The sequence below is a fragment of the Bos indicus genome, chromosome 16 (assembly GCF_029378745.1).
Source record: "Bos indicus isolate NIAB-ARS_2022 breed Sahiwal x Tharparkar chromosome 16, NIAB-ARS_B.indTharparkar_mat_pri_1.0, whole genome shotgun sequence".
NCBI lineage: Eukaryota > Metazoa > Chordata > Mammalia > Artiodactyla > Bovidae > Bos > Bos indicus.
In genome coordinates this window covers 72,030,741-72,055,120 of record NC_091775.1, presented here as the reverse complement: position 1 = coordinate 72,055,120, position 24,380 = coordinate 72,030,741, and the positions used below count along the sequence as shown (strand labels likewise).

The following is a 24,380-nucleotide window of genomic DNA, read 5'->3' as shown; positions in this document are numbered from 1 at the left end:
GAGCTTGCTCAAACTCATGTCCATCGAGTCAGTGCTGCCATCCAACCATCTCATCCTCTGTCATCCCCTTCTCCTCCTGCCTTCAATCTTCCATCATCAAGGTCTTTTCCAGTGAGTCAGTTCTTTGCATCAGGTAACCAAAGTATTGGAGCTTCAGCTTCAGCCTCAGTCCTTCCAATGAATATTCAGGACTGATTTCCTTTACGATTGACTGGTTTGATCTCCTTGCTAATTTTCCCCAGCAAGCTAGTCATTGTGAATAAAATAATGAAATCAGTAAAGAAATCAAGTCATGTGAGGATAAAGTAAAGCGAAGAATTTGACAGGGATGAAGTCTTGGCCTCTGACTTTTATATGGGTCTTCACATCTGGGAAAAAACAGGAGTTCTACAGCATGGAATCATCACTGACACTCATCCTTCTCAGGGGTACAAACAGTTCAGCACTGAGATTGTGGTTTTCTGTTAGATGATTCTTAGTGATCAAATCTGTTTATGACTCAGATACCTTATTCACTTAAAACAGTGCATGGAAAAGAAATGATTAATATCATGCACGTGATAATTTTTTGGACATACATATATTCATAAAATTATCAAGTGCATGATATTCACTTTTCCAAGTGTTTGTTTTATGTATCATATTTAAAACTCATGCCAATATTGTAAAGAAGTCTGGTTACTTTTTTTTTTTTTCTGATATACAAATGTGGAAACCAAGCCTCTGAGAGGGTAAGTGACTTGATGGGACCTACTATAATTAATAAAGTCAGGCCTTTTGAGTCTTTGGCTATAGCCCTTTCCATCCCCCCAAAATGTTTGGTAACTTGAATCTAGAATGCCATCTTGCTCTCTTCTTCGATTTTGACTCACACTTTCTTTAAAATATTTCTCAAAATTCTTCTCCAAGAGGCTGTTTCAGAAAACCCAGACAGTTTTGCTGGTTCCAAGCCTCCCAAGAATTTGTTTCCAGTATCTATTTTCTATCTGTTCTATTCAGCCTCTATTTTCCATTATTTATTACGTCATATTCCAGTATGAATTTTACCTTTGTTGGTGTGCTTTCTGCTATTTATTTCCCCTTCTTAGCCTATGCAAATTCTCTTTATTACAAACTCTGGACATTTAAGATCTATTTTAAATAACATCCAGGTGACTGGAGAATAAAGTTTCAAATATTAATGTGCATAAGAATGACCTAGGGAACTTATTAAAAAATATATTTCTCAGGGGACTTCCTTGGCAGTCCAGTAGTTAAGACTCTGTGCTTCCAATGCAGGGCGCGCAGGTTCAATCTCTGCTTGGGGAACTAAGATCCCACATGCTATGCCATGTGGCAAAAAAAGATATTTTAGTGCTTTTGCCATTGGTTCTGATTCTGTGTGTCTGGGAGAATTCTGTGTGTCAGGCCCAGCAATCTGCATTTTACACAAACACCCCAGAGGATTCTTACGCAGGTAATCCAATGACTATACTTTTAGAAAGCCTGTTCTTGAGAATTAAAAATTAGATTGGTACATACTGCATATTTATACTTTGTTCAGTAAGAGATACAAAGGTATAACTGAGTCCTTACTCTTTTTTTATTAATTTCTTTTTGGCTGTGCTGGGTCTTCATTTCTGCACGCAGGCTTCCGCTAGCTGCAGAAGGTGGGGCTACTCTCTAGTTGCAGTGCTTGGGCTTCTTACTGAGGTGGCTTCTCTTGTGGCAGAGCATAGGCTCTAGGCTCGTGGGCTCAGTTATAGTGGTATCCAGGCTTAGTTGCTGTAGGATCTTCCTGGACCAGGGGTCGAACCTATGTCCCCTGCACTGGCAGGCAGATTGTTTACCAGTGGACCACCAGGAGGTCCCTTACTCTTTCGATGTTTACAAACAGCCGGAGAAGAAAGAGCATAGCACCTGCAATCTCTGACCTTATATGAGGGCAGACTCTGTGAGTGGTGTAGGTGATAAATGCTCTGTGCTTAGTTGCTCAGTCACGTCCGACTCTTTGCGACCCCATGGACTGTAGCCCACCAGGCTCCTCTGTTCATGGGGATTCTCCAAGCATGACTACTGGAGTGGGTGGCCATGTTCTCCTCCAGGGCATCTTCCTAACCCAGGGATCGAACCCAGGTCCATCGAAGGCTGTTCTTTACCATCTGAGTCACCAGGGAAGCCCCAATAAATGCTTTACGAATTCAAAGAAGAAAGGCATCACTTTGAGCCAGATTATCATGAAAGGCTTCAGGAAAGATAGGGGTTGAGCTGATTTGAAGAAAAGATGGGCCTAAAAAATATGGGAGGTGGGGAGGGGATTATTTCAAGATGTTAGAGCTAGTGATGGTCAAGGAAGCTGCTTCTAGGATATCAGTATGTGGAATGAGGCGTCTAAATTGAAAAAAGAATTTGTGTAGAGACATGGCACAATTTATGCCTGGAAAGACATCCACGAGTTAGAATGAGAACCTAGAATTGGGACTTTATTCCATAGGTACTGAATGCTTCTTCACACATGCCAATAAATTAAATGCGGCATTTAAAAAGACTTATCTGGCAGTGAGTTTGAAAGCCCTGAACTACATTTGGGGATCAGTTAAGCAAATTGTAAGGAAAGCTTGGTTTGAACGTTTGTTAATGTAGATTCAACACAGTCTGGAGATTGATTGGATGAGAAAGAGAAAGTCTAAGATACTGCTGAAGTTTGAACCTCCTTGACTAGGACGCTTGTGTACAATTTCACTACTCAGTGAATATAAGGAGGGAAATATTTTAAGGTAGCATTTGATTCTAGATCTAGAATTCAACTTCCTACCACCTTCTTTACCTGTGGATCAGGTAATGTTGCTTAAATATATGGCAGCTATTTTTAGCATGTCAAAAAGAAAAGATCTGGGGCTCGTCGAAGAGAAATAGAGATTGGGGTCCACTAGGCCAAAGACGGTTACTCTTTGGAAGAAAAGTTATGACCAACCTAGATAGTATATTGAAAAGCAGAGACATTTCTTTGCCAACAAAGGTCCGCCTAGTCAAGGCTATGGTTTTTCCAGTGACGTATGGATGTGAGAGTTGGACTGTGAAGAAAGCTGAGCGCTGAAGAATTGATGCTTTTGAACTGTGGTGTTGGAGAAGACTCTTGAGAATCCCTTGGACTGCAAGGAGATCCAACTAGTCCATTCTGAAGGAGATCAGTCCTGGGATTTCTTTGGAAGGAATGATGCTAAAGCTGAAACTCCAGTACTTTGGCCACCTCATGCGAAGAGCTGACTCATTGGAAAAGACTCTGATGCTGGGAGGGATTGGGGGCAGGAAGAGAAGGGGACGACAGAGGATGAGATGGCTGGATGGCATCACTGACTGGATGGACGTGAGTTTGAGTGAACTCTGGGAGTTGGTGATGAACAGGGAGGCCTGGCATGCTGCGATTCATGGGGTCGCAAAGAGTCGGACACGACTGAGCGACCGAACTGACTGACTGACTGAAGCCAAAGACAAGACAAGCTGTGCAGTTTACTTATTTTTATTAGGCATCATTATACAGAAAGCACCAGACAAAAAACTAAGATGACCAGCATTTCCGGTCTTTAAGAAGTTTAAAATCTGAATGGAACCTGTAAGAGATTCTAGTAAGAGTAAACGGCCAGTCCTCAAATCTACAAACTTCTGATCAGCGAATTCATACTCGTCCTGTGGAAGCAGTTCAAGGTCTCCAGCTGAAAAAGGGAAAATTAATAGGATGTTAAATTGGGAATGAGAAACCTCTTCTTGGAGGATGTGGATTTGGGAAAGGCTTTCAAGTAGAAGGCACCAGACAGTCCGAACTCGCGGTAAAACAGCTCTCAGGAACGCGTTGCCAGAACCTTCAGAGAACTGTAAATTTATCCGGTAACTTCCAGTTCAGTTCAGTTCAGTCGCTCAGTCGTGTCCAAGTCCTTGCGACCCCATAAATCGCAGCACGCCAGGCCTCCCTGTCCATCACCAACTCCCGGAGTAACTTCCAAGTGCGCGGCTTAGGGCCAGAGAGGCTCCAAAGCCCGCCCAAGAGTCCAGCATCTCGCTCCCATTGGACAAGCTCATTTCCTCGCCTTCCTCCGCGGGGCGACTTCAGCCATCAATCACACGGCTTGTTGCTCCACCCCTTCCCAGTGACGTAACACTTGGCACGCCTTCTCGCTCCAGCCCTCCAGTTGCTGAAGCGACTCCCCACCAGTCGCTTCAGCTCCTTATTGGCTAGCTGAGAGAGGAGGAAAGGGTACGGGTCTTCTCTTTTGCTCTCTAAACTCCCTCGTCTAGTTTCCCGGTCTCCTCATAGGCTGTCCACGAACCCATAGTCTTGAGCTGTCGCGCAGGCGTGCACATACGCTCACTGCCCCTCAAGCCTTCGAGTTACGCGGTTGTGACGTGAGAGGGGCACTCCGTTAAAGACTTACGATTGGCTGTGGCCGAGGTCCGTCACGTAACCACGCCCCCTCCCTCCGCCCAACCTCCCAATTTGATAAGACCTTGCAGGAGGCCACGCCTCAGCCCGTTGGACCGCTTCGCCCTGCGATTGGCTGAGGGAGCTGGCATGCTTTCCCACCCCCCACCCCGCAACTCCTTACCGAGCTTCCGAGAGGCTGGCCGGACCCCGCGGAAGTTGTCAGTCAATCTCCTCCCTCCCCATCCCCCGCGAGGCCCCGCCCCCGGGCCGCGCGCCCCCAACGCGCGCGCGCACACGCACTTGGACTCCCCCTCCCGCTGCCCGCCCCTCGCCTCTCCCAGCACCTTCTCAAGTTGTAGCGGCCGCTCGCCAGGGGTTCTCTGTGGGCGGCGGAAGGGCGCGTGGGGGAGGGGGTCCGGACCGCTGGGCGCTTCGAGGAGCGAGTTTGTGTGTGTGTGTGTATGCGCGCGCGCGCGCGCGTGCCCAGGGCCGGGGCGGCGGGTCACCGCCCCGGGAGATGAGGGGTCGGCGCTGACAGGGAAGAGTGCCGGCGGTGGAGACAGCGGCTCGGAGGGTCCCAGCGATGGCAGCGCCTCGGGAGGAGGCTCGAGACAGGGCGGGCTGCCCTGGCAGTGGCCACTGAGGTGCTGGCGGGCCGGCCGCCCGGGGACCCGGGCCGTCAGGGACGAGAGGCGCGTTCGACGTCCGCACCATCGCGCCCTCGCCTCAGTTGTCTGAACTTCGGGCTCCTGTCCACCCGCCCTCGGAACTCGGGAGTCAACAACTTCTTCACACACCACCCCCTCTCCGCCCCCGCCAGCCCCGGGGAGCTCGCCGAGCGGCGGGGACCGGGAACCTCCGGCCCTGAGATGTGGCCGTGAGGCGTCGGCGGGCGGCGAGAAGAGAGCTCGGCGGGCGCCCGGGAGCAGGAGGGCGGTGCGGCTGGGGGCACGGGGCGGAGGGGCGCGAGCTCCTCGGCGCCTCTCCCCCGCCTCCTCCTCCTGGCGCTGCCCGTTCCGTGCAAGCCGCAGCGGGAGCTGCCAAGCGCCAGGGCCGCGGAGATGTCGTCGTCGTCGCCGCCGCCGCCGCCGGCGGGGGCTGCCAGCGCCGCCATCTCGGCCGCCGAGAAAGTGGACGGCTTCACCCGGAAATCGGTGCGCAAGGCGCAGAGGCAGAAGCGCTCGCAGGGCTCGTCGCAGTTCCGCAGCCAGTGCAGCCAGCCAGAGCTGCACCCCTTGCCCCAACTCAAAGGTAGGTAACCTCCGAGGGCGCAGCCCGGGGAAGAACGCGCGGGTTCTCCTCGGCGTCGCCGGAGCCTTTGCTTTCTCGGGCGCGGGGGTGGGGGGTTCCTTCTGCCCACCTGGGGCTCGCGTTCCCCAACTTTCCTTGGCGTCCTCCCACCGTCTTTATGATTCAGACAGGTTTGATGTTAAAAGAGTCTTGCTTTTTCTCCCCCTTCACTTATCTGGGTTCACTTTAACTCTTCCCTTCTTGGAGGAGGCCAGCACCCCTCCCTCCCCACCTGCGCGCTCGGGTTCCTGCCCTTGGGATTGCAACTCTCCTCCTGAGTCTGGAGGGGTAGACTTTTTCTTATTTCAGTCTTCTTCTTCGAGTCTTGCCCTTCCCCATCTTGTTGTAACAACCTGTCTTACGTTCCGACCTTCACTTTTCTGAGACCTGCCTCCTCTTTTCGGCCTCTCTTAGTTAATCTTTTGCTTTTCCAATTATAAAGCGTCTTTGCGCACATTATAACTTTTACTTCCCTTTGATCTTTCCAAAGAGTCTTAGGGCCAGAAATCCTAATGCGTACACCGGTTAAGAGTTACCTGCCTTTAGATTGATTTATAAAGAAAAAGCCTAAAAATCTGACCAGGGTAGTGTCTTACTTACTGGGTCATTAGATTTAAATGTTACTCTTTAGCCCAAAGAATGGAAAGATTTAAAATATTGTCTGAATATTTGCAATGAAACGGGAACTTAGTTCGCCAAGCAGTGATTCCAGGGACTCTGTAGGTTTGTACAGTAATTCAAATTGGTGTCCGTGCCTAACGCCTTACAAGAGAACTTGGCACTCCTTTCTGGCTCACTTACTTTTCCCACTAGGTTTAGAGGATTGAAAAAAAAAAAAAAATTGGTTCCTGACGTTCTAGTTTATTTTTTGTGTGTGGATTACTACCTTTTAATTTTATAATTTTAACGTCTTTGCTTTTTATGAGATAAGCATTGTCATGGAACAAGATGATAATGGTCCTAAACATTTGATTTTTTTTTTTTTTTCTACAAAAGAAACCTGATAGAAATCTAGATCATCTGTTTTGCAAGATCAGGAAATGAAAGTTTCTGTACCGAAATAGATAATGTTCAGGAGGTTTTTCGATCAATTTCAAAGAGCTCCAGCATCCGGTTCAAGGCCAGCCTGGTTCTGATTTGTCTTTAGGCCTAGGAATCCAGTCTTAGTTTGGCCAGGAGTCTAAAGAAAACCCCAGATCAAATCACAGTTGACCTGCAGTAACTTTGGAGCCCCATTCACATCCTACACTACTATCCTGCTTCTTGGGGTTCTTCTAAGCATCCCACCACCAGAATCACACTGGCTTTTGAAAGAAAGTTTTATTTAAGATGAGTAGCCTGTAGTACTGCGTTTTTCATTTGCTCTTTAGTATACAAAAATTGTTCAGACATAGGCATCATAGCCTACAGTAGACCACGAATGGTAGATGTTGCCAAGACTTTAATTCTTGAGTGATGTCATAGCTATAAAACAATATTATCTTACTTGTTAGGACATTGAACTGCTATTCATGAATTTAAAATTTTAAACTTAACTAAAACATTGTAGTTATTTTTACATTATTGGGTTTTTTCCCCATTAAATTGGCAAATTATTTTTGCAGTTTGAAGGTTTGGTGCTAGTGTTAGTGTCTTTCTTTCATATGTCTTTGCTTTTCAATGAGATATTGTGGTTCTTTATATTGTCTTTTTCATTTTTTATCAATTTTTATTAGAGTATAGTTGCTTTACAATATTGTGTTAGTTTCTACTGTACAATAAAGTGAATCAGTTCTACATATATCATCTGTTTTTTAGATTTCCTTCCCATTTAGATCACCACAAAGTACTAAGTAGAATTCCCTGTGGGTTCTCATTATCTATTTATTTTATACATAGTAGTGCACATATGTCATTCCCAATCTCCCAGTTCATCCCACCACCCTCTTCCCTGCTTGGTGTCCATACGTTTGTTCTCTACATCTGTATCTCTATTTCTGCTTTGCACATAAGTTTATCTTATATTGTCCTTTTATATATAATATTTATTTATATTTAATAAAAGTAATTGAATATTAAACATACATTGATAGTTACTTCAAGCCAGGAGATGCAACTTTAATATATTTTGCTTTTAAAAGCCTAGCAAAAATATACAGTCAGTAATCATCTAAGTTGTATGGTGTATATAGTTCGACAAGTTGAAGGTGCCATTAAATGTTTTATTTATAATATTTTGCTCACTAGTAGAGAAAAAAAATCTAAATTTTAGATTTAATCTATGTTTTTCACATGAAAATATAGTACTCTTTATAAGGAAGTTTATGTATTCAGGATAAATTTATGTAAATTTAATTGAGGAATAAGATTCTTACTTAGATTACCCACTATTAGGAAAAATGACTTTTACTCCCGATGCCAAAATGCTTGAAAAGTGGCTTTTTAAAAATTCAGTTGCTTCACTTAGAACTTTGGCAGTGTCCTTGATACCACATGTTGTGTGCTTTTTCTGTCAGTAGTAGTTTTTTCCATTTGTGGCCTTAACAAAAACCAGTGGAAAGCCCTGTAATATGTGTATGAAAGAGAATTTTTCTTCCTGCTCTGAAATGCCATCTTACAGTGGAGTGATTCAGATATCTGTGGGCATCCAAGATCTTTTCAGTGTTTATACCAACCTGCTTATGTTACACTTTGTCCACATGGATCTGAGCTGGAAAGGTGCCAGCTGTTTTCCTCAAAGCATACTGTGGGTAAAGATTAACAAAATAATCCCACTTTTTCATCTAAAGAAGTTTATTTGTGCAGAATAAGTAAGTGGGTTGCAGAATTTTAATGGTAAAAATGTTCAGAGAAAATAATGTTTTATTGGAGAAAGTATTTTAAAAACAAGCCTTGTTAAAATGAGTTTTTAAAAATGAGAAACTGTTATATAGGCCCTCAATCTGCCTTGTATAGCTTAAAAACAATTTTTTTTCCAAAACGCTTGAAATTTGTTACGTTAGTTCTGTACGGTCTTCTGACTAAGTATGAGAAAATAAAAGTAGGGACAGTCTATCAATCATTTCTCTGTATTTATATTTACATTAGTATTGTACTTAATTTTTCTACTTTAAACTTTTCTTCTAGTAACCAACAGTTAGGAAACTTATAACTTAAAAAAAAAAATAACCTGTTAATGGGAAGTTTTTCTGTCTGTTTGACCTGTTTTGTGTCTCTGAAAGAATTGGTTTGGTAGAATAATAGATGTTATACAGTTATATAACGGCATTTATAAATTATTTTATACTTTTCTTTACATTTTAAAATTATAAGAACAATATCGATCATAATTGAAATAAGTGAAACAGCCCAGAAAGTTGTGTAATACCTAATCCCGGGTATCTGTTTCTTTTTCGCACCTACTGAGGTAATGTTGTGTGAGAATCCACTACCCTGTATTTTTACAAAAATTGCATATCATTGTGTCATCCCAGCAACTCTGTGCAAGACCAATATTATTCCCAGATGTGACGTTGAGACTTAGAGAGCTTAGTTTCAGGCCTGTGATTATTTCTCTGGGTGGCAGTTGACACTGGTACCCAGGTTAAATGATTAGAGTATATTTGCTGTTAACTTGCTTTATGAACATTTGAGCAGGATGATAATCGAGTTGGGTCATTGGGGTCAGCCCTGGGTCAAAGGTAAAAGTTTAATCTTTCTGAGTTACTATCCTTATCTGTAAAATGGGGATAAAACCTTCTATCTCCCTAGGATTGTGGGGCTTATGTGAAATAATGTAATTGGTGCCTAAAAATAGACAAAGAATATTAGTTCCCATTCTCTTTGATATTTGAAAATCCAAATTAAAAGTATTTTTTAAATGAAGGGTTCACATAAATAGTAAAACTTTGCTAGTGTAAAGTATAAATTATTTATAATCAGATCTCAGATATGATCTATGTGCACTGAGGTGAAACATCAGCATAAGTGTGGATATGGAAATAGGGTAGAGTGACTTTTTAAATGTTGAATGCTATAGTTAGAAGTTTTTTTTAATCAAGCAAAGAAATTGAATTAACTAGTAGAATTATATAGGTGTGCGTCTCTCATAGGAGACAGACCGTAAATGGCAAAGAACAGAATGAAACTGGCGTTGAGATTAAAGTCCCCTTAAGATGAGGTAAAGAATTTCCCAAATTTCCTCAGTTTCTTGGTTGTTATATTCTTAGAAGTTGGGTCCTCCTGGAGGTATTGAGGCTTGTAATAGTGGTGTTCATTTGAAGTGTTCCCTTGTCTTTAGGGAACACTTTTTTTTTGTTTGTTTTTCGTGATATATGTAGTCACAAAGAGTCGGACATGACTGAGCAACTGAACTGATGTGGTCTTTTGGGTATCTGGTACAAGAATACTGACGTGATTTGAAATTTCCTTAACCAGTGACTTTTTTTGTGCTGGTGAGGAACACTACTCACTCAACTTTTAAGGTTTATAGATTTTTTCCCCCAAAGTTAATTTCATTCATCTAAACCCAAAACCCATTTTAGTAATTGGGATAGCATTAAAGGAGAGTTGAAATTCCCCTGAATATGTTAAAAGTGTGTTTACAAAGGAATATATAACGTTTTAGTCATTTTACAGCTATCTTCTGGCAGTATTAATAATACCATATTTCTTCTAGTCAACTTATATTTTAATTTTTAAAAACTTTCAGGATATACCTCTAGAGAAATTAATATAGTGTCATTGTTGGCCTTCACATGAAGGAAAAACTTTTCCATTTAAGTCTTAATTTAACATTTTCAGAATTCCTGTTTAGGGTCAGACTTCTTTTTCCCCCAGTTTTATTACCTCCTCTGATTCTTAATTGAACTTTGGATCCTTTTATGAAGTGCCTGTAAAGTAAGACTCAAGTTAAATGTGTTTCAGTAAAATAGTATGATCACTGGGACAGAGTACTATCCTGTAAATAGACTGAAATTGTCTTCCTGCATTATTGATGAGTCACAATCACTTTGGGCTAGTTGGTTAACCCTTCTAAACTTCAGTTAATCATTTTTACTTGTAAGAATAGTATTTTCCCTTGATACAGTCTTAAAGATGAATTAGTCTTTAGTGAGTTAAAGACTTTGGATGACAAAGACAGGTTTATCAACAAAAATGATACATTTGGAAAATAATAGATTTTTGAATATTCTTTGAATTTTAACTTTTTAAAAATTGTAAAAAGTCGGGGATGGAGACTAGCTTATTTTTATTTGTATGTGTTTAGCAGGGTTGTCAACCCTGGCTGTGCCCTTAGTTTTAAAAAACATCAGTGCCTGGGTCTTACCCTCAAGTGACTCTAAATAAATTGGTCTAATGTAGGTTGCAGGCATTTGTATTTTTGAAAGCTCCCAGAATGATTCTAATGTGCAGCCAGGGTTGAGAATCACTGGTTTGACATTATCTATTGATTTAATTCATTAATTGAGACTTTGTCCTTTTCTCTAGATTCTCATGGCTCATTACCCAGCCTGTTAACATTTCCTGCCCTTACTTCACCTGCTGCTATTTACTTTTCACTCTTAACTTTGCTGCCCCCTATGGCTAATCAGGTACTTTCCTGAAGAGCGAGAATGCTGTTGGATTCTGGAGTTTTAGACGTGATCTTTTGTATTTTGTTGTAGTTCGCGTAATTAAAACTCCACTGTTATCCTTTGATACAAGGTGATCAGGTTTGTTTTTTTTTCTGTAATTTTTGGAGCTGTGGCTGAGCTGTCAAGCAGAAGTGAGAACATAAGAAAGCAGTTTGCCTAGTTTTAATCCCATTATCCAGGGTAACATAATCCCAACCAATCTGGAATGTAAAACTATTTGCTGTATGTTCACAGCATTGTTCCACCTCTTGAAGACTTAGAACTAATATAACTACTGTATAAATTGACTATTAGGTGTTGAACAAATGAGATATTGTTGATCATAACTGTGTTTTTGGTAACGCCTTATATTTATTTAGCATCAAGTAATGTTTTTCTTGTGGTTGCCTTGGCAGCACATATACTAAAATTGGAACTATAGAAGATTAGCATGGCTTCTGCACAAGGATGACACATATTTGTGAAGCATTTCAGAATTTTGCAGAATAAACAGAGCATTTGGGGCTGGGGGAGAGAGAAAGAAATTTTTTCTTCAGAGGGTTTTCACATCTATCCTCTAAATCTTGACCATAGTCTTTAACTGAAGGTAGGGCAGCAATGACCTGGGGCCATTTACATTTTATAACCGTCTCTTGTCGTTGGCCTTTCTGCCAGCCAGTTTGAACAACACCCGTATTTGTTGATTTGTTGTTTTGAGTCAGTTTCAGTCGTTATGTACTCCTCTTTGCAGAATGAGATGGTAAGATTTTTGTGAAAGCAGAAGTCACCTGTGTTTTCATATCCTGTTATAGGACCAAAATACAGTGTTATGTGCATAACAAGTGTGATCATGTAGACAGTCACTGTTTTGATTAAGAAATTACCTGTTAGCCCTCCCTTTACACCTTTATTCAGGGTTTTTTAAAGTAAATTAATTTTGGGTTTTTAATACCATGGTAAATAGGAGATATAGTTTTGAGACAGATGATTGCTTGCTCCTGTATTTGGGGCTTTGCCAGTGACTGGTGTGACATGTAACATTATTGCTAGGGAAGGTATTGTGTAAGATCTGTGTGGAAAAGTAATACTGTGTTGACGTCCAGATGTGGACAGCTGTATTTCAGATAAACTGAAATAACTAATTTCCAGTAATTTCTAAATTTAAGGTTCAGTCTTTATTTATAAGGACCTTGAAGGAGATGAAAGGAACAGATTTTAAATATATAATTACTTGTAGTGCATTATTATGTAACAGGTAACCCACGTGATGTACCAAAAGAATTTTACACGACAGGCTACGTTTACGTGAAATAAGCTGTACTTGTCTGAGCAGGATATTCACTAATAAGCAGTTTCAGACCACTTTTTATGTATATGTTTTTCAACTCTTCCCTGAAGAAATTTATTCATGTGGGTTTTTGTGTGAGTAATCGTGGATTTTAGAAATCCTGCAGTTTTGATCCATATTTCTTAAAGAAACCTATTAGGATTTTCTGGTAGTTTGCTGCGTATCATAGGTTCACATTATAAAATCCAAAGAACCTATTTCTAACTTGGATACTGAAGGCAAGGGATTCCTTGGGAACTCACTCCTCCTACTGGAATGCTGATGCTAATTGCATTTATAGTTCCCTTACTGCGCTGTTGTATCTAGTTGAGCCTTCCAGTGCTGAATGGGACCTCAGGAGTCATTCTGGTTTACCTTTCATTGGGAAAGAGTTTCACTGTTCTTAAAAAAAAAAAACCAAAACCTATGCAGGAGACCTGGGTTCGATCCCTGGGTTGGGAAGATCTCCTGGAGGAGGGCATGTCAACCCCCTCCAATATTCTTGCCTGGAGAATTCCCCATGGACAGAGGAGCCTGGCGAGCGACAGTGCATGGGGGTCACAAGACTTGGACACGACTGAGTGACTAAAAACACACGCACACACACAAAATAAATATCTTATTTTCTCACCAGAAAAGCCTTCTTTAAGGTAGGGAGAAAAAGTATAGGGTTTTTAAGCTCTTAGATGCTCCCTCAGAATCTGCTTAGTTAGTGAGTAAACTGCACAGACAATAACTAAAAAAATGTTAGCTGTATGAAACCAGAATTTTTTAAAGACTGGACTTAACTTGTAGTAAAGGAGTATAAAATATTAACTCTAGCTTCAGAAATGATACATTTTCTCTGTTTGATTGGTCTTTGCCTTTGATTCACACTCACTGATAAAGGATGTTCTAGAATTATAATTATTATCAGGAGATGATTGTTTGAACTCATGGTTAATCCAGTGCCTTTACATTTATAAAGTAAAAATGATGAGACAGTTTTTGTCATAAGCTCTGAATTTTGATTTAGCAAAGAGGGGTGTCTTGAAAACAATTTTCCAAACAGACTTTTCTAAAGATAAACATTTGTTGAAGTCATGCTGCTGCTGTTGCTAAGTCACTTCAGTCGTGTCCGACTCTGTGTGACCCCATAGATGGCAGCCACCAGGCTACCCCATCCCTAGGATTCTCCAGGCAAAAACACTGGAGTGGGTTGCCATTTCCTTCTCCAATGCATGAAAGTGAAAAGTGAAAGTGAAGTCGCTCAGTCGTGTCTCTTCAAGACCCCGTGGACTGCAGCCAACCAGGCCCCTCCGTCCGTGGGATTTTCCAGGCAAAGTACTGGAGTGGGGTGCCATTGCCTTCTCTGGTTGAAGTCATGAGTAAAATAAAATATAACTTCTATAGGAATATATGCTTTTTTTTTTCACTTGTAGTACCATTCTTTTAATTAGCCAGAGGAAAAATATTTTGTTTGCCTGCTGTGAAACTGGAAATATGCTTTGCTTTCAAAATCTAGTACAGAAATATTTTTGTCTTTGATGTTCATAGTGCTTAAATTTTAGGTGAACCATTGTAGAGGTTAAAATTTTACTCAGTAAAGGTAATAAAATGATAAATGCTTTTTCTTTTGAAATGTCTTTAGGAGCTTGTGGTCTGGTGGGGTACATCTAGACATGTAAACTGGTGGTTTCAATTAGCGACAAGTGTTGTGATAAGAGTAAGCAGTAAAAGCCTAGGGGAGTGTGTGAGGGACCCAACTCAACTTTGTGTGTGAGGAGAAAGATCAGGGAAATCTCCCTGGAGAAAGTGACAGGTAAGCTGAGACCTGCAAGGCTAGACATGTTAGACCAAGACAGGTGAGTTCTAAGAGGCCTGCCAAGGACAACGTGGCCATCGTTAGGGTAAATAAGTGGCTGTCATTTGCTTCATCTCTTTGCATGCCCATGGGCTGTAGCCATGGGATTCTCCAGGCAAGAATACTGAAGGGGGTTGCCATGCCCTCCTCCAGGGGATCTTCCCCACCCAGGGATTGAACCCTGGTCTCCTGCATTGCAGGTGGGTTCTTTACCACCTGAGCCACCAGGGAAGCCTGTGACTGTGATAAAGAATATTACAATAGGGAACTGGCTAGAGAAGAGATTGGAGCAACATTTAGGGTCTAGGTAACAGCTTTGATGCTATGTCCTGCAGTTATTCCTGACAGTAGTGTGAAGAATGTTTTGGGAGATGAGAATGAAAAATCCTGGTTAATGCTGGCACAGTAATACAAACAAGAGGTAATGGTCTCCTTGTCTAAGTGGGAGTGAGTGATATCACAGCAGGGACTTGGAAAGAAGGAAAAATCAATGATGATACATTGCTGACTTGGGCAACTAGATGTATGATAGCAGTTTACTGAAAGGGAAAAAGAGTAGATCAGATGTGGGAGAAGATAGTGGTTCTACACGTGGGATGGGTTGAACTACCTGTGGAAATAGAAGTGAAGAGTCAAGTAGGACATTAGATATTTGGGTCTGGAGCTAAGTAGAAAGAGCTGCGCTAGGAATCAGCATTTAGAAACTTTAAAGATGATTCTTGAAGAGATGCAAATAGAAGCAACTGCCTACTGGAAATGTATAGAACAAGAAAAGGGCAAAGAATATCATCATTTAGATGATGATCAGAGGAAAAGGAGCAACAGCTTGAGTGGAAGATAGGAGAGAGTAGGGACAGGAGAGAGTAGGGACAAGGTGGTCAAAGGAAGAAAATGTGTTTTTAAGTAGGGGTGAGGTGGGGCTAGTAGCAGTCAGAAGAGCTGCTGACAGGTCCAATATTTAAGAACTGAGAAGCTTCAGTTTTGGTAGTCTTCAGGCAACACTGGTGACTTCGAGATGTATTTCAGAGGGTTGATGATCTTGAAACCAGAGTTCTCTAAGGTGGGGAGTGAATGGAAATGGAGAGCCAAGTCAGTAAGTATGGACATCTCTTTCAAGAAGCTTGACAATTAAAAAAAGTATCACTCGAGCTGCTGGGTGGAGAATGGATTGTAGCAGAACTAGATTTTTAGGAGGAGGACCAGTCAAGAGTTTGTTTTAAAAGGCTAGATGGGAAATGATATGGCTAGGTCTGGATGGTAGCAATAAAGATGGAGAAAAAGAGATGTGTTCAAAGTACAGCTAAGCTGGGACCTGTTGATGAATTGTATGGAGGAGATGGACAGACAAAGGTGTAGGAGTCAGAGATATTTCCCAGGTGTTTTAGCTTGGATCGCTAGCTGAGTGCATAGGTCTACCACCACTGAGAAGGAATACGTTAGAAAAAGAACCAATAAAGAGGGAAAATTCAGGGTTATAATTGAGACATTCTAAGTTTGAGATGTCTTTCGGAAACCTGGGTATAAATATCAAATAGACTTTTGGATGTGTGAATCACAGAGTGCCCATTGGTAATTTCTGTAACTTCTAAACATGAATTAAAAGATGTTGAGATTGTTTATTAGAAAATGTTGGTAGTTTGAGATGCTGACCACTATATCTTTTGGCCAAAATGGGATTATCTAGCCCCATTGAGTGCAGTGTCTGTATAAGACATCATATAGTGGTAAGATATCCTTGATATATGTGTGAGGTGATCACAAAATATGTTGGGACAGGTGCATGAATAGGGTAAGCCACTTAATTGACTGTTTTCTGCCTTTAGACTAGAAGTTAAATACTTTAGGACTTAAGATCCATAACTTCCTTCCCAGTATTCAGGCATTCAGTGCTTGGTTTTAATATTTATTAAGTAAAGTAATGAAGCAAATGCTATTAAATTGATTTAAAGAAAAACACCATTTTGTGCCATGCAATAATTTACAATTTTATAATGATTTATAATTGAGTGATAGTTTACATACAGCTCCAAATTGAGCATTTTGTTGATGAAGAAACCAAAACATATAGGTTATATTCTTGTGCAAGTCATTTATAACTTCATCTTCTCAGTTAATTCCTCCTCTTTAATATGAAACTGAAGATATGTATTATCTGCAGTAAAGCAAAATTAGCACTTTATTTTTTATTTTTAGCACTTTGTGTTCTAACAGTGCAAAGGAGAAATAGTTGAGAGCCTTACAAGAAAGATACTGATTTGTTATAGGACCTGGGCAGGTAGGCCAGTATTGAACATAGGTTTTTCCAAGACCCTGTAAAGCAAAAGATCTTTATGTCTTAAAACTAATACAATTATGTAAAGTTTAAAAATAAAATAAAATTTAAAAAAAAAGAAGAAGAAAAGAAATATTTTAATGACCAAAAAAAAAAAAAAAGATCTTTATGTCTTAAATTCTCCTGGTATAAAAATGCTTTGTTGATCTTCTTTGCAGGTCTTCCTTTTGGCACAGTTCTTCCATTTTTTAAGTAACATAAAATTTCCCTGTAGAAGAAATTGAAGAAGAGTATCTGTTTTATGAATGAGTACTGAGAAGCAAGATGCAGTGAACTTTTAAATCAGTTAGCACATTTGTGTCAGCTAGATTTATAATTTGGTATCTCTACTCAGTTAAAAGTTATAATCTGTAATTAGCAGCTTTGAGGAATTATGGAATTGTTATGGGATATCACAAACTGATTAAATTCGGTCCACTTATTTTTTCCTCTCTGTTCCCCGCTACACGTGCTATGTACAAATAGTTTTTGAAAAAAAATTTTTTAACTGTGGCCACGTTACATTGTACTTTCTAATCATTATTTCCCAATTCAAGGAAGGAAAATAAATTGGAGCCAGATAACTGAGGCTTAAGTATAGTAAAAGTCAACTGGGCCAATTCATCTTATGACTTGACTGTTACTATTCTCCTGCTAAATTCCCCCCCAAAACTGAAATTAGACAATATGTCATCTCCTTAAGTAGTTATCTACATACATTTGTGCTCCCAGACTAAATTTGAATCAGAAGTGGAAATAAAGTAGCAAATGTAACAATGAAATATTTTTAAGGTGCATTTAATTTTCACAGTTGTATTTTCTTCATAGGAAATTTCTATGATTCATGTAAGAGAGGTTAAAAAAATAACCCAGCTTTTACATACCTACCAGATACCTAGGCACTGATTTTGGTACTTCATATAGTTTGATAATTCTGTTTTTAATTTGTACCACCTGGGTAAGCTTACACATGACGTATTTTAATATTTTGAGAACTGCTTTAAAAAAAAATCTAGAAAAGTAGTTTCTTCTGTGGAATAAGAATGACTATTTTAGGATACAATACTTGCAATGAGTCATAAGTAATCTCAGTTTTCATGGTTTTCTAAAATAAACTCATTTAAAGACCATGCAGTAAGAAATGTCATATTCTTAACTTCCCTATTTCTTGTATAATGGCTTTATTATTTTTGTATAAACTTACAGACTCACTCTTAAAAAACAAGCCAAAAGAGAATCTTAAAAGATAGAAAGTAAAAATCCCCAGCCAGAAGAAACTTCTAAAATTTTGAGCATCTTCTTAGATTTTCCCATTAGTGAGATCATGTAATAATGTATGCTGTTCTATAATTCATTACTTTGACTTTAATAAAATATTATAAATAGCGCATTTCTTAAACAAAAAATGAAATCAATTTAGAATTGTTTCTGACTATATTATTTTTGGAAATGCTGAGTCAAATAATTTTAAACCTTGATTTTGAAAGTTCATTATGTTATCCATAAAAGGAGAGAAAATAATTTCTAAGAGTAGTGGTACTTTATTTTAGGGAGATTATACATGGATCTCTTAGAAAATCTAAAGGAATCCATCATCATCTCAGAAAATACATACAGTATTTTATATATAATTTCAAGGTCCTTGAATTGCACCACCACCACCCTGAAGCCCATCTCTGGTCAGATAGAGGAGAGGAGTGGGTAGGGTATTTTGTGGACTATCATAGGCCTTGCTCTAGAAATCTCAACAACCTTGTTAAAGTAGGTAATCCTTTTTCTTAACACAATAGCAGGTGTTTCTTAGGGGGTGCAGGTAGGGTTAGCTAAAAGACAAAACTCATCACAGCTATCAGAACCATCTATAAAAACGCTTAATACTTCTTGTTCCCCAAAGGCCCCAAATGAAACAGTTCAGTTCAGTCACTCAGTCGTGTCCGACTCTTTGCCACCCCATGAACCACAGCATGCCAGGCCTCCCGGTCCATCACCAACTCCTGGAGTCCACCCAAACCCATGCCAATTGAGTTGGTGATGCCATCTAACCATCTCATCCTCTGTCGTCCCCTTTTCCTCCTGCCCTCAATCTTTCCCAGCATCAGGGTCTTTTCCAATGAGTCAGCTCTTTGCATCAGGTGGCCAAAGTATTGGAGTTTCAGCTTCAATATCAGTCCTTCCAATGAACATCCAGGACTGATCTCCTTTAGGATGGACTGGTTGAATCTCCTTGCAGTCCAAGGTACTCTTCAACTTCAATTCTTCGGTGCTCAGCTTTCTTTATTTCTTTATAGTCCAACTCTCACATCCATACATGACCATTGGAAAAACCATAGTCTTGACCAGATGGACCTTTGTTGACAAAGTAATGTCTCTGCTTTTTAATACGATGTCTAGGTTGGTCATAACTTTCCTTCCAAGGAGTAAGCGTCTTTTAATTTCACAGCTGCAGTCACCATCTGCAGTGATTTTGGAGCCCCCAAAAATAAAGTCAGCCACTGTTGCCACTGTTACCCCATCTATTTGCCATGAAGTGATGGGACTGGATACCATAATCTTAGTTTTCTGAATGTTGAGCTTTAAGCCAACTTTTTCACTCTCCTCTTTCACTTTCATCAACAAGAGTGCTTCTAAAAACCTTTACTGTATTTAATGAACAGTAGGCTTTATAATCAAATTAAGCAGATTGATAGAGATATTCCATTTATTCTCCTGGGAGCCTGTTTTTCAGTATTATGCTTCTCAAGGTTCTACATTCCAAGAAATCCACGTAACATGCCCCACTAGCTTATCTTCATTTCTTGTTCTTATCTACTTTAAAGTGGTTTTTTAATTAAAAAAAAACAAAACATAGTGAATTTTTTGAGATAAAGATTGAGCAGTTACTTTAACCCTTCTTTAGTAGTTCTGGACATACTCATATTTGAACAGTAGTTGAGTAAGACATGTTAATATTTATGTTCTTTAAAGTTTAAGATAGTGTTCTAGGGGTTTTCTTAAAATGGTATATACAGTTGTATATTAGAATGCATTATCAGACTGGTAGGGTGCATATATTCAGATTCCTAAAATGTGATATCTACAGTTTTCCCAGCATTTTCAATTTTAAGGAAATCATAGATCCTTAAGTCATATTTAGTTACAGTGCTATGAATCATTTGTTAATAAACATTTCCGTTGTTACTTTGTAATAGCTTGATCCTCTAAAGTTTCAAATAAAAGCTGATTTTAGACTCCTAGTTATTAATGTTCTAGGGGTATTGCCAAAAAAAGCTACATGTCCTATATTCTGTGCCAGTTTCTTAAATTAGAATCTTGGATTGCATCCTCAGCGTGTCACTGTAGTGGTATTGCTGGGTTGCTATGATACGGTGCTTGTTCTATAATTTGTAGCATGAAGCTTATATGAGCGCCTACTTTAGATTTCAAATATGTGAGCAGCAGTAATTGGGAATATGTTACCTTTTTTCTTTTAAGAAAAATTATACCTATAAAACTGTTACTTCTATTATGACTTCTGATACCTAGACCTTCAAACTGTTCTTAGATGTAAAATAATGAACAACTTGAAATAATTTAGTTATCGCTATGAAGTTTATCACATTAACTTTTATGAAAATGAACAAGAAGAGGAAGATTTTATGATAATGAATATTTTAAGATTTCAATGTTCTCAGTATTTGAGGTCTTGAAAGAAATGAATGTAGACTAGATTTTCTGATAATATTCATTTAAGATAGTACCAATAAAACCATATGACAAGGGAAAACTCCAAGTTATATTACTGTTCTGAATGTAATTATTTTATTCAGTGTACTGTTCTTAAAACCAGCCTTATTAAAACATGGCCATATTAATAAACTATTATTATCATTTCTTTTTAAAAAATGTTACTGAAGTATAGTTTATTTGTAATGTGTTAATTTCTGCTGCGTGGCAAAGTGATTTAGTTATGTATATGTATATATTAACTTTAATATTATGGTTTAATATTATGGATAATATTATATATTATCATTAATATTATGGGCTGTGGTCAACCTAGACAGCATATTAAAAAGCAGAGATATTGCTTTGCCAAAAGAGGTCCGTCTAGTCAAGGCTATGGTTTTTCCAGTAGTCATGTATAGATGTGAGAGTTGGACTATAAAGAAAGCTGAGTGTTGAAGAATTGATGCTTTTGAACTGTGGTGTTGGAGAAGACTCTTGAGAATCCCTTGGACTGCAAGGAGATCCAACCAGTCTATCCTAAAGGAAATCAATCCTGAATATTCATTGGAAGGACTGATGCTGAAGCTGAAACTGCAATACTTTGGCCACCTGATGCAAAGAACTGACTCACTAGGAAAGACCCTGATGCTGGGAAAGATTGAAGACGGGAGAAGAAGGGAATGACTGAGGATGAGATGGTTGGATGGCATCACTGACTCGATGGACATGAGTTTGAGTAAACTCCGGGAGTTGGTGAAGGACAGGGAAGCCTGGCGTGCTGCATTCCATGGGGTCGCAAAGAGTCAGACTCAGCTGAGCGGCTGAACTGAAACTGATTATGGTTTATCAGAATATTGATTATAGTTCTCTGTGCTATAAAATATGACCTTGTAGTTTATCCATCCTATATATAATAGTTTGCATCTGCTAATATCAAACTCCCAATCCTTCCCCTCCACACTCTCCTCTTCCCCTTGGCAACTGCAAGTCTGTTCTCTATATCTGTAGCCTGTTGCATTTAATATGTCATTTGTGTCATATTCTAGATTCCACATGTGAGTGGTATCATATGATACTTGTCTTTCTCTTTCTAATGTATTTCATTTATTATAATAATCTCTAGGTGCATGTTGCTTCAAATGACATTATTTCATTCTTTTTTATGGCTGAATAATAGTCCATTGTTTGTGTGTTGGTGTGTGCGTGCATGTGTGTGTATATATAAAATACTACAGTTTCTTTACCCATTCATCTGTTGATGGGCATTTTGATTGTTTCTATGTCTTGGCTATTGTAAATAATGCTGCTATGAACATAGGTGTGCACGTATGTTTTCAAATTATAGTTTTGTCTGGGTATGTACCCAACAGGGAGATTGCTGGATCATATGGCAGTTCTAGTTTTTTGAGGAAACTCCATACTGTTTTCCATAGCAGCTGCACAACTTACATTCCCATCAACAATGTAAAAGTGAAAAGTGAAGTCGCTTAGTCGTGTCCGACTCTTTGCGACCCCATAGACTGTAGCCTACCAGGCTCCTCTGTCCATGGGATTTTCCAGGCACTAGTACTGGAGTGTATTACCATTTCCTTCTCCAGGGGATCGTCCCAACCCAGGGCTCGAACCCGGGTCTCTCGTATTGTAGACAGATGCTTTACCATCTGAGCCACCAGGGAAGTACTTGTAGACTTTTTGATAATGGCCATTCTGGCCTGTGTGAGGTGGTACCTCATTGTAGTTTTGATTTGCATTTCTCTAATAACTAGTGATGAGGAGCTTCTTTTCATGCGCCTTTAGGCCATCCGTATGTCTTTGGGGAAAAGTCTGTTTAGGTCTTCTGCCCATTTTCCAATTGGGTTGTTTGTTTGTTACTGAATTGTAGAAGCTGTTGGTTTAATATTTGTTTATTTTGGAAATTAAGCCTTTGTTGGTTGCATCATTTGCAAATATTTTCTCCCACTCCATGGGCAGTCTTTTCATTTTGTTTATGGTTTCCTTTGCTGTGCAAAAGCTTATAAGCTTGATTAGGTCCTGTTTGTTTTTGCTTTTATTTCGGTTGCTTTGGGAGACTGACCAATCGCTGATATTTTTTCTGTCAGAAAAGAAAAGAAAATTAGTCGCTCAGTTGTGTCTGACTCTTTGCGATCCTGTAGACTGTAGCCTGCTAGGCTCCTTTGTCCATGGAATTCTCCAGGCAAGAATACTGGAGTGGATTGCCATTTCTTTCTCCAGGGGATCTTCCCAACCCAGGGATCAAACCCCAGTCTCCTGCATTACAGGTAGATTCTTTACAGTTTGAGCCACCAGGGAAGCCCCAGTAAAATTTCTGTCAGAGAATTTTTTTAAAACTTTTTATTTTGTATTGTGGTATGTAGCTGGTTAACAAAGAGTGCTGTGGTAGTTGCAAGTGAACAAGGAAGGAACTCAGCCATACTTAGTATGTATCCATTTTCCCCCAAACTCCCCTCCCATCCAGGCTGCCGCATAATGTTGAGCAGAGTTCCATGTACTATACATAATGTAGGTCTTTGCTGATTATACATTTTAAATGTAGCAGTGTGTACTTGTCCTTCCCAAACTCCCTTACTATCCCATCCCTCCAGCAACCATAAGTTCATTCTCCAAGTCTATAGTCTCTCTCTGTTCTATAAGTTCAACTGTATCATTTCTTTTTAGATTCTACGTATAAGGAATGTCATACAGTATTTCTCTTTATCTATGTCAGAGAATGTTTTGCCTGTGTTCTTATTATTAACTGTTACATGATGGTTTTTAATTTTCATTTACATGTTCCATGAAAATTTCTAATTTAGTATGCTAGATTAGTATAGGCAACATAAAGACAAAACAGGAATATTCTAAGCATCTGTTGTAAACATATACATTTATGGTGGAATGAAGTTTATGTGATTATTATGTGTATATGATCTTTAAACTGTAATTTATCTTTAAACTTTTACTATCTTTGAATAATATCTTAGGTATTTGACATAAAAGTATTTTAGAGATCAGGACTGGATTAAATTTTTTAAACATCTTTATTTAGATATGATTTATGTACCATAAAGTTAATCTTTTAAAGTATATAATTCAGCGGCTTTTGGTATATTCACAGATAAGTGCTACTATCACTATAGTCAATTTAGAACGTTTTCATTATCTCAAGAAGAAATGTTATACTCTTTATTACCTCCATTATCCCTTCATCCCTGCCATCCCTACACTAAGCAATCACTTATCTATGTTCTGTTTCTACAGATTTCCCTATTCTAAACATTTTGCATGAATGGAAGCATACAATTATGGCCCCCCCTTTTTTTTGGCATGCTCAGTCGTGTCCGACTCTTTGTGACCCCATGGACCGTAGTCTGCCAGGCTCCTCTGTTCATGAAATTTCCCAAGCAAGAATACTGGAGTGGGTTGCCATTTCCTTCTCCAGGGAAATGGCAGTAGTTGTGACAGGAAAAGAAAGTGAAAGTGAAAGTTGCTCAGTCTGTTGGACTGTTTGCAACTCCGGACTATACACGAATTCTCCAGGCCAGAATACTGGAGTAGGGAACCTTTCCTTTCTCCAGGTGATCTTCCCAACCCAGGGATCCAACCCAGGTCTCCCACATTGCAGGCAGATTCTTTGCCAGCTGAGCCACAAGGGAAGCCCAATAATACTGGAGTAGGTAGTCTATCCCCCAGCAGATCTTCCTGCATTGCAGGTGGATTCTTGACCAACTGAGCGAGGACTTTTTGTCTTTTCCTGACCACAGCCTAACTTTAAATTCCAGTGACTTTCAGCTAACTGCTGTCTTGTTTTCAACAATGCAGTGGAGCATCATTGTTCAGCAATCCAATCAAATTCAGGCTCCTTTGAAGGAATAGTTCTTGATGTTAATGTTGGGTATTTGTTCTGACACCAGGAGGGCTCCTCTAAGCTGCTC

At 39.7% G+C, this 24,380-nt stretch overlaps 1 protein-coding gene, 1 long non-coding RNA gene and 1 pseudogene across 2 annotated transcripts in view; 2 read left to right on the top strand and 1 right to left on the bottom strand.

Moving 5' to 3' along the window:
• Positions 1-3,483: 3,483 nt before the first annotated feature.
• Positions 3,484-4,550, bottom strand: LOC109570222 (uncharacterized). Its single transcript, XR_011560931.1, has 2 exons — positions 3,788-4,550; positions 3,484-3,692 (listed from the first exon to the last, which is right to left on the bottom strand). It is a non-coding gene; the product is annotated as an uncharacterized lncRNA (long non-coding RNA).
• Positions 4,551-5,322: 772 nt separating this feature from the next.
• Positions 5,323-24,380, top strand: part of PPP2R5A (protein phosphatase 2 regulatory subunit B'alpha) — a 71,684-nt gene continuing 52,626 nt past the window's right edge. The window contains exon 1 of the mRNA XM_019976468.2: positions 5,323-5,650. Within this exon, the coding sequence (XP_019832027.2) occupies positions 5,461-5,650 (190 nt within the window). The 5' untranslated portion in view covers positions 5,323-5,460. The remainder of the gene's footprint in view (positions 5,651-24,380) is intronic.
• On the top strand, positions 11,663-11,763 carry LOC139176596 (U6 spliceosomal RNA; annotated as a pseudogene).